General features: G+C 38.2%; 1 protein-coding gene across 1 annotated transcript; it reads left to right on the top strand.

The window, feature by feature from the left end:
• Positions 1 to 267: 267 nt before the first annotated feature.
• ap5z1 (adaptor related protein complex 5 subunit zeta 1) lies at positions 268 to 10,805 on the top strand (the record flags this gene model as incomplete). The annotated part of the gene is given in 18 exon segments (XM_079583400.1): positions 268 to 396; positions 519 to 656; positions 803 to 989; positions 1,066 to 1,210; positions 2,020 to 2,132; positions 2,248 to 2,274; positions 2,276 to 2,417; positions 4,515 to 4,655; positions 4,754 to 4,791; positions 5,943 to 6,105; positions 6,189 to 6,367; positions 6,444 to 6,586; positions 7,286 to 7,438; positions 8,498 to 8,609; positions 8,693 to 8,790; positions 9,037 to 9,169; positions 9,256 to 9,470; positions 10,535 to 10,805. Coding segments are annotated over 18 exon segments (2,439 nt in total). The 5' UTR covers positions 268 to 355.
• Between the last annotated feature and the right edge of the window lie 395 nt (positions 10,806 to 11,200).

Genomic DNA, 11,200 nt, shown 5'->3' with positions numbered 1-11,200 from the left:
TATATGGGTTATAAAAACTACAAACCGTTTACGCTAGGTTACGTTTGTTACACTAATTTGTCACCGACTGGCAAAAAGGGAACCATATATCTACCGAGAGATCCTAATATTCTACCCAGATGTTTTTGTACCGATAGAATATTCTACTAATGAATATGAACGTCTAATCACAATATGAATAGTGTATGCCAATTCTACCACCCCCTTTGTTAAACTCTTTCAAGGCCGACTGGACTGACGCGTAAAAGAGGAACCAATTGTTGTCATGTGATTTGCTATCAGGACATCATAGCTGACGGAGCGAATGTTTTGATTATAGTTTTTGGGTTTGACATGTAATTTCACTGTCCTCAATATGTATGCTGCCGCGACGGAGAGTTTAATAAAGCAGGCGAGGTAAACCTATGTGTTTAAGTAAAACGTTTTCTGTCAAAAACTGTATTGGTCACATGGCTGGTATGGAACCTTTCTAACTTAGACAAGTTCCTCACTTAAATCAATATAACGTTACCTTTCAGAGAAATTAAGGAGGAAGAGCTGCAGAGATTTTGCGGGCGCATATTCAAGCTCCTCCACACTAAAGACGTCAGTGGAGACACCGTGGACTCCCTCCAGAGGCTCCATCTGATCGTTTCTGCCTCTAAACATGCGAGAGAGTAAGTCATATTAATCTAAAATAGCCTACATCTGAGCAGCACGTGGGCATGAAACCATTTGTCTGACTCTTCAAAAGTGTACCAGAAAGGTGTATTTCAGTACATTTTATAAGTGAATAATTGAAGACCACTTCCATTACTACCAGGCTTCCATCAGATCTGGTGATGAAGCTGCATACTGTTCTTCGCTCTTCATCGAGTCCAGAGCAGCTTCAGGTTCTGTCCTCCTCCATCATACAGCAGAGTTTTCCTCCCAGCGTGCACAGCCTCTGCTCTGATCTCAGTCAGGACAGCAGGACCTTTAGCTATGTGGCCAGTGTTGTTCTCTCTCAGGTGAGTCACAGGCTATTTATGTTCAGCTTGTGTATTGATCATGATTGTACACTTAACCAAATCTCATTTTTCGCAGGCTGGAAACAAAGAAGATGTGATCCCGCTTTGCCACCATCTGCTGAAAAGTCTCGAGTCTCGGCTGTCTGACGGGCTGATATCTAAACATGCTCTTCCCATTCTCTCTGAAATGATTACTGTGTATCCAGACATTCTCACAGATGGTAAAGTCAAACACATTCATGAAATGCAATACTATAGTGGGTCATTAGGAATTACAGTTGAGTCCCAGATAAGTAAAAAATTATGAAAACACAATATTAAATAAAATATTGTTTAATAGTTGTATTAATGCAAATATTCTTTTTTAATTCAATATTTCAGCACAACATTTTGAGTGAGGAGTTGAACTGAAAAATTATAATTTCTTAATGTCTCAGTATTTGCATTAAAGTCGGCATGAAACGGAAGATAGTCTTTTCTTCCCTATTGTGACGTACTGTATATCCGAGTGAAGCGGCTGCTTCACAAACGAGAAAAAATGTAGGTTTATTGGGACTTGACATGATTGGGTGTTCTATTGATGTCATGTGAGTAAAAATGTCATGTGATGTCATACCGTCCTCACGCCAGTAAACACATCATCAGAGAAGAGATGTCACTGCGAGAGGGAGGGGAAATTATTTTGATTATGAAGAGGGCACATGAACTAAAAAAAATTGAATGTGCATGATAAATCATTTAAAATAAACACTGCAATATTCCAAAAAAAAAAGAATAGGTTCATGGTGATTTTAATAAATGTCCAGAATGTTAAATATTTCTTAGTATCTTAATGTTTCAAATTTACAATACTAAAACTTTTATTTTGAATGTATTTTAGATAGGACTTTGAATCCAAGATTTTCTAAATGGACTTTTAAACCCCACTATATAGTTGTTAACTTCATTGGCATTGAAAAGGCACGATTTCAGTAGCTAAATCTGGATAATGTAAAGATGCTAACATGAATTATGTGGTCACTAAACCCAGATCAGGTGAATCTGGTCAGTCGTAAGGTGGTGGATTGGTTGCGTTATGCCAGTATGCAGCAGGGAGCCTCCATGTCTTCTGGGGGATTTTTCAGTGGACCACGAGCACGTCAGGTGGGGCATGTTGCTTTTCCTCATTCACCAACACCTGCACCATCAGCCAATAAGCTCAAGTTTCTAATGATAATGTTGAGTGATCTCAGTGAACTGATCCACATCTCTTTATCAGCCAGCTCCACTGACGGAGGTGGACGGTGGTGGTAACGGGCGACTTCTTCACTGTGCTGTGTGTGGGTCAGAGCTACACCGAGGACCAGTGGATGAATATGTACACGTTCTCGATGATCAAGGGTTGGCTGCTCACTTACGACGCAGACGGGACTACAAACACCGAATCAGGTACAGAAGTCTGAACAGAGACATTATGGGCAGGCCTGGTAGAAGTTTATTTGGTCCCACTTTATATTAAGTGGCTTTAAGTACTATGTACTTATATTGAAAAATAAGTACAATGTACTTCTTGTGTCATGTTTTATTGTAAACACTTTTGCTGCTATTGCGGTGTGATACGGGTAAGGTTAGGGACAGGTGTGCTGGTATGGTTAAGTTTAAGGGTGGGTTAAGGTATAAAGGGAAGGGTCAACAGTGTAATTACAAATGTAATTACATACATTAATTACCGCTGTAATTACATGCAGGTATTTTAAAAATATAAGTACAATGTAAAAACATGCATGTACACAATAAGTCCATTGTATCAATTATTAATTTCAATGTAAGTACATAGTACTTAAAGCCACTTAATATAAAGTGGGACCGTTTATTTTTATATTTTTTATACATACCATTTATAATACTAGTGTTTATACTATTATATACAAGTATATTTTTGGATTAGCTTTTATTTTTATATTTTCAGTTTAATTTTAGTATAAGTAATTGGTAACACTTTACAATAAGGTCTCATTTGTTAACATTAATAAATGCAGTAACTACCATGAACTAACAATAAACAAACTAGTTTTACAGCATTTAGTAACCTAAAATATGTTCACGTTTGTTCACTGTACATTAACAGATACAACTTTTGATTTTAATAATGTATTTAGTAAATGCTTAGATTTACACTGACTAAGATTGATAAATGCTGTAGAAGGATTGTTCATTGTTAGCTAATGTTAACAAGTGAAACCTTATTGCAAAGTGTTTTAAAGTAATTTTGTGTTTTTGTTATTTTTATGCATTTTTTTAATATTTCTATTTAGATTGAATTTATTTTTAGTCAATTTTAGCACTTAAACTCTCTCTCTCTCTCTCTATATATATATATAGAGAGAGAGAGAGAGAGAGAGAGAGAGAGAGAGAGAGAGAGAGAGAGAGAGAGAGAGAGAGAGAGAGAGAGAGAGAGAGAGAGAGAGAGAGAGAGAGAGAGAGAGAGAGAGAGAGAGAGAGAGAGAGAGAGAGAGAGAGAGAGAGAGAGAGAGAGAGAGAGATGATTTCAAATGCCCAAAAACGATTTGAACAATGTCTACACTGTTTACGAATTGTCCCATGTCAGATATATATACTTCACTTCATGTAGTTAAGACGAGTAACATGGGATTTTCATCTTTGCTAGCTCCACTAAAAAGAGCACAGGTCATTCAGTCACCGCACCAAGGTAAGATGCAAGTGAAAAGCCTGATATGATCAATCTGCTTCCTGCGCAATCAGAAACTCCCTTTACTGAATGACATTCCTGCAATCAGAATAAACAAACTCTCCCATTCCTAAAATTGTTTGGGGGAACCATGATTCATAATTAATTGCTGTGTGTATCAAATTGATTTTGAGTCTGTGGCTATGTTTGGAATGAAATACTAGCTTACTACTGCATACTGTGCTGTGTATATACTGTATACAGCCAATTTTTTTTTTTTTCTAAAATAGTACATGTATGCAGCCATACACGTTTCATGCTACGCTGTTGTCACATGACCTCACCATGTTTTCTTCTGTGTGTGGCATCCATTTAATCTCTGAAAAATAAATAGCCTGCCCTGTGTCTAAAATCTTATACTCTCAGAATAGTCGCCCGGGTACTTTTTGCTTACTGTTCCATAAATACTGTGAATTCTTACTCTTTCACTACTCTTTTCACATACTGGAAGGTCTTTAACTATTTATTTTGTATTTAGTATCCAATCCAATTTTGTGTACTAATATCTTTATTTTTAGCAATGAGAATTCCACACTGTGTGCTCTGGTTGTTTATACTGCACATTTGATTGTAAGTCATCAGGGTATTCAGAAAATGTGCACGTGTGCACACTATACATACTGCATACTGCCAAAGTAGTATTGTAGTATGCCATTCCAAAGATAGCCTGCATGTCCTGTCAAATGCTCACCCCTTCAATGGCATTAGATCCCGCCGGATAAGGTGCTTGATGGAGTCGTGCTCTGGGTGTTGTAGTGTAGTGCTCTGCGCTGTAACGTGCTGTGCTGTTGATGTAGATGATCGCTCGGAGGTGGACAGTTCAGTGATGTCCATGGTGTCGGCCACATCCTCTTCCAGCAGACTGCTTCCTCCCAAAGAGAGACTCCGCGAGAAGGCTTTTGAATACTGCCAGCGTCTCATTGAACAGAGTGACCGGAGTGAGTAGATCGTTCTCGCAGGCCAAGCAATGGAGAGTGTTTATTGCACTCTACTGGTAAATGTGTTGATTTTTTTTCTCATTTTTTTCAAAATGCAGAAGCTCTGAAGAGGATGGATACGGAGCTACAGAAAGCAGTAAGCACCACATACAGTATATACTGTTGTTCAAAAGTTTGTGGTTGGCAAGATTTTATAATGTTTTTTTTCAAAGAAGTCTCTTATGCTCACCAAGGCTGCATGTATTTGATCAAAAGTACAGTAAAAACTGTAATTTAGTGAAATAGTATTCATTTTTAAAATACTGTTTTATGTCAATATAATTTATCCCTGTGATGTTAAAGCTGAATTTTCAGCATCATTACTCCAGTCTTCAGTGTCACATGATCCTTCAGAAATCATTATAATATGATGGTTGATGCTCAAGAATAATTTATTATTATCAATGTTGCTACTTTTTTTTTTTTTTTTTTTTTTTGGAAACTGTTTTCTAGATTTTTTTAATGAATAGATAGATAAGAACATTTATTTTTAAGTAGAAATTGTATGTATGTCTTTACTAATTTATTTAACGCATCCTTGCTGAATAAAAGTATTCCTTTCTTTCAATAAACAAAAACATCTTACTGACCCCAAACCTATGAACAGTAGTGTATATTTTAAATTAAGCTTACAATTTAGTAGTGGGGTCTAAAAGTCTGATATTAAATAAATTAAATATTTATTTGGTTGTTTGTAATTTATCATTTTAACCTGCATATAAATTTTAATTAAATATCAAATTTAAGAATTTAGCCAAATTTAAAGGACCACTTCATTACTAAAAAAGTACTTACAAAAACATAACAAATCCTGAAATTCATGTTTATATGTTTTAAATTTTTCATTTGTTTCATCATTATTTGTATTTGATTTAAACTTTATTTAAATTGTTAGGCAGATTATATAATTTGAAATGAAAATTCAGTGTTAAATTAGAAAAGAATGCAAAATAGATGGGTTCAAAAAATAGATAATCACGATGAAACAGTAGTCAAGTCAACTTTATTTATATAGCGCTTTTTACAATACAAATTGTTTCAAAGCAGCTTTAGTGGTAAACAGGAAAATAATGCTACAGGGTTTGTTAGAAAATAGCATCATAGTCCAGCTTAAGTAAGTTCAGTGATGTAAAAAAAGTTATCAATTTAGTTCATTTCTATATATATATATATATATATATAGCCGCTCTGGAGATGTCAGTAGGTTAAATGGCACATGGACGGTGACTCTGTTTATCTGTTGTGCAGTGTATCATCGAGTCCGTGTCAATAATCGACATCATCTGTGGCGAGGACCCCTCCTATGTGTACCGTGCCTTCCCCTGCATCAAAGCCCTGTACGGCAGACTGAACGCAGACTTCACTTACGCTCGCACCCTGCTGCCTATCGCTCAGTTCTACCTCAACCACAGTGAGTGACGGGCCCTGTTAGTGACGGGCCTCTGACAGCGTGACCTATGAATGCATATCATCGTCCATGTGCTCTGTTCTCAGGCGAGACGGCCGCGGTGGACTCTGAGGCTGTGTTCTGCCAGCTCTTCAGCCACTGTCCCACAGAGCAGTTCAACGAGCCCATGCTAGCCTTTGAGTTTGTCCAGTTCTGTCTACTCAATTCCAGCGTGCTCCAGGACAGAGTGGCCAACTACAGGCAGAGCTTCCCAAACCTCCTGAAGGTGGGCTGGCTGACTCGCATTTTAAAGTGAATCCAATTAAGTGATGTACTAAAACTTTGTACATTTCCCCTGTCAGTTCCTGGCGTGGAACAGCTCAGGACTGATTGGAGAGTTTGTGGAGCTGCTTCCGTCACTGGTTGCTCCAGATACAGCCATTGAGTTACTGCACACTATCCTTGATCTGCCCTGCTTAGCAGCAACGCTGGACCTCCAGCATAGGTACGTCACTTTACCGACGACAGATCGTCGTTTTAACTTAAGTTGTTTGTGATGTGAATTAGTGATGTGTAAGGTTGGAAATAATCCAAGATTATTTCAAAGCAACAAAGACATTTGCTTTTCACTAAGACATTTTCAGCAAAGAAGTGCTAAGAGTGATTTAGGCCTGTAGGCCAGATGTTTGGGACAATAGGGAAGTTGTGATCATCTGATTGGTCAGTTTGAATATCTCACACCTGGGTGTTAGTCACATGGTCGGGGGAAATGACAAAACAGGATTGTAACTGTTCTTCGTTCTCTTTTTCTTGGGATGCTGAGCTGGTCTTGAGACAGAGGCTCTCTGCCTTTAAGCTCTCTTTCTTTCTTTCTTTCTCTCTCTTTCTCTTTCTTTCTTTCTCTCTCTTTCTTTCAGGTAACATTTTACATTTATGCTGGGTACAATTAATGGTTTAAATTATCATTTCATTACATCCATGTTGTAACTATTTTAAGTGTAAACATAACCTTATTTCACATTGAACCTTTTAATTCATGGAGTCAGATTAAATTGAGATAATTGCATATGAGAACATGTGTCTTATTTAACCAAATTACTTTGAGATGCTGGAAAGACAGAACGCGCAAGAAACCTTCCCCGTATTATTGGAAACCCTCATTGGACCAATATAGCCGGATTTTACAGATGTAATGCTGTTGCAGATCATCGTGCTATCAGACTTTGGACCGTACTGTGTGGGACCAGCAGGGGGCGAAGGTTGCTGCTTGTCTGGATGCCTTCCGCCAGCCGTCCTATAGGGGGTTCTTCCTCTACATCCTCAGACCGGAGGCTGGGACCGGAGACACTATAGACAGGTGACCCTGCCACATCATATATAGAACTCAATCTAGGAGGAATTGAGGAATTTAAAATGAGTTAGCAGGATAAGGATTGCAATTTGAGTTTGAGGTAGAGGTAGAATTAAAATGGAATGAACTTCAAAGAAAATCATATATACATAATTACACTACCGTTTAAAAGTTACGATTTTGAAAGAAGTCTCTTATGGCTGCATTTATTTGCTAAAAACTGTAATATTGTGAAAAATTATTACGGTTTAAAGTAACTGTTTTCTATTTTAAAGGTGCTCCAAGCGATCTTGCACGTTTTTTAGGCCAAAACATTTTTTTCACATACCGCAAACATCTCCTCACTATCCGCTAGCTACCTGTCCCCTGAACACACTGTAAAAAAACGCGGTCTCTGCAGAGAGCCCAAGCTCCACAAACAGCAGCAAAAACAAACTGAGCAATAAACAGAGCAACCCGCACCACGAAACATAACAAACTGTTCCATCCAATAACCGACAAGAATGATGTGGGGTGGGGTTTGGGGGGTTATTGCGTGGATGAGGAGGAGGGAGGGTCTAGCTAGCCTCCGTTTTGTTTGATGATAATTCAAACATCAACAAGAGGTTACGCCAACCGAGATCGCTTAGAGCACCTTTAATATATTGTAAAATGTAATTAATTCCTGTGATGTCAAAGCTGAACTTTCAGCATCGTTACTTCAGGCTTCACTGTCACATGACCGTTCAGAAATCAGTCTAATATGATACTTTGCTGCTCAAAAAATATCTAATTCTTATCAATGTTGAAATCACTTGTGCTGTGCTTATTAATACAGTGTGTTCATATTTTTCTGGAAAAGTTCAAAGAAACATTTATTTGAAGTAAAAAATATTTTGTAACGTTTATCATTGTCTTTAGTGTCATTACTGGTCAAACTAATGTCATTGCTGAATTAAAGTGTTCATTTCTTGTTTTTAAATGTACTTACTGACGACAAACGTTTAAATGGGAGTGTATATTTGATCATATTTGCTCTGATGGTCATAGTGTGATGGTTATACTCTGACTGTGATTGCTTAAAAGGCTAAATCTCCTTCATGAGATTCTGGCTGACATGGCGGAGAGTCCACGGGTCGTTCAGTGTGCTCAGGTCGTTCCTGTGCTTCTGCATGTTTACTTCAACACTGTCACTCAGGTAAGAGTCACAAATGAGAGGTCAAGCCATTTAACCGAGATCTCGGTTGTCATCTGTTCCCATGTGTTTTGATTGTTTTATAGAAAGCCGATGAGAAAATGATGAACCAGCTGCTGCTGGTGCTGCTGGAGAGAAGTAGCCTGCTCTATAACATCAAGACATTTAATGCTGAGGTCCAAAAGTAAGGCACTTTAAAAAAAAAATTAAAATGTTACCACCTTCTTGTGAGATTTTGAAAACCATGTGAGCTGCCTGACCGCCTGCTGTCTACATAGGCACCTAACCGAAATAAAACCTCACAAGTGAATGATTTAAAATACTCTCCCACTTGTTTGACATATACATTTGATGTATAAGATGTACAGATACATTTCAACATAAATTCTACACGTGTAAGTGATTGTGCATGAATTATTTGTGATTGTAGGGTGTTCAGCACACACCTGCAGGCTCTGTGCAAACTCCACCCACCACTGATTGTGGATCAGTCAAGAGAGATCCTGGAGTTTGCAAGCATCCCTGCCAACATTTACAGTAAAGAAGACTTCTACACACATGTGGTGAGGAGGAGAAGTAGAGCACTTATTGTAAGAGTCGTCATGCTATACTTGTTCTTCAGGTGACTGTATTTAATGTGTACATGCAGGTGTGGGTCATTGGTGAGTTTCTCTCGGTGTCATACGACCCTCGCTGCACGGTGGAACTGATCACCTCTTTTTTTGAGAGTTTGGAGGCGGTGCTGTTTGAGATCACGCAGGTGCGACAGTCAGCCAGCCCCCCAGGTTTCTCCCCCCGCCTCATCACGGTTCTCATGACGACCCTTGCTAAACTGGCCACACGCAGTCAGGATCTTATTCCAAGGTAGATCAGCCTGCTCCAACATTATGGCTTTTTCATTACAAATGATCATACATTTAAATGTTTTCCTGAAGACACTATACACTGATCATCCATCCGATTAAAAAAAAGTTGTGCTTTTTCAGATATTACCTTTCATGTACTGTGCAATATAGCTGTTTGTGAATGTAAAGGTTCTGCAAAGTTTCAAAGATCAAAGTGCACGATAACTGGAGTTTATGTCTCCCAAAACAAAGAACCGATTCTGAACTGCCTGAAAACAATCATCAGTAATTCCAGCTTTACTTCCTGTACGAACCTACGTAGGTTTGTAACAAATTTGCATAATGCAAGTCTATGGCCTTCATTAGCTTCCCCTGCACAATGTCTACTTAGCTGAAATTCGGATGTAGTATTGGGAATTTTGACACACGCTGTAAGCGGTAGACCAATCACAACAGAATGGGCCATCTGACCAATCAGAGCAGAGTAGGCTCTCAGAAAGGAGGAGTTAATAGAGATTGAATATTTTAGCTAACTGTTTGGGGACACTGAGAGAAGGGGTGATGCTATATGTAAATATTATGTGAAAAAAAACTTTTTTTTGTTCTTGGATGCTTGTAAACATATTGTAGGAGACCTCCATAACATTTGGTTAGCTAGTTTATAGCTAACCAAAAATTAGGAGAATTTAAAATAGCATAACAAGGGACCTTGAAGGCTGTGTCTGTGTCTACGCCTACTTAACTATAACTTTGGGGACAAATTTGTACCCAGAAGTAACTAAAATCTTCAAAAACCTTCTTTTAGGGACGCCCTCATTTGTTAATTTGGTATAAAAATTAAGTAATTACAGGGTTTTTTAAATGTAAGAATGCAGAAAGTATTCTGTGATGGGTAGGTTTAGGGGTAGGGTTAGTGTAAGGGGATAGAATATACAGTTTGTTCAGTACAGTTTCCATCAAGAAGGTACATACATTTTTGGTCAAGATCTTATATTGACAATGCAAGTAAAATAAAAAATATTGTAGTATCAACCAATATTTCTATATCCCTCACTCTTTCCATGTAATTTCCATTTCTCTCAGAGTGACGCTTTTCCTTTCTAAGATGCGGACATTTGCTCGTAGTGGTCCAGTAATGGCGTGCTACAGTGAGGAAGACACCGAAGAGATCATCACACGAGCCCATGAACTTATCAACCTGCTCAAATTACCAAATGTGGCTCAGTTTGTCCTGGCCCCTTCAGCAGGAGGCGACGGCCCCCGCTGGCACAGAGACACCAACGCCTCACTTCCTCAGGCCATGAGAGCAGTCAGCGGTCTCCTCCACAGACATTCCAGCTTCCTGCCCACGTGAGCCAATTCTAGGAACTCGTTTTCCAAATAACCGCACAGAATACCAAGAGAGAGTTTCTAAAGGACACAAAGAGGGAGTGAAAGGAAATGTGAGAGACACTGAAGCAAAACAGACAAGCACTGTAAGACTTTCACTTCTGCTAAACACATTCTTGTTAATCACAAATATATCAACACAAACATCACGACACAAGAGGTTTATGATTTATTCCTTGATTTATTCAAATGATTGTTAGACACTTTTATATAAATCAAACATTCTTTGTGTTTATTGTCAGTTTGCATCTATTGCTGCCATTTATGATTAATGTAAAAACTGTTAAAATACAGCTTAGATTCAGTTTTGTCCTTTTAATAAAAAATCTATGAAACCAAAGGAATTGATCATATACATGA

Source organism: Phoxinus phoxinus (assembly GCF_949152265.1).
Source record: "Phoxinus phoxinus genome assembly, chromosome: 1".
Classification (NCBI taxonomy): Eukaryota; Metazoa; Chordata; class Actinopteri; order Cypriniformes; family Leuciscidae; genus Phoxinus; species Phoxinus phoxinus.
The sequence above is the reverse complement of the archived record's forward strand: the minus strand, read 5'-3'. Positions and strand labels throughout refer to the sequence as shown.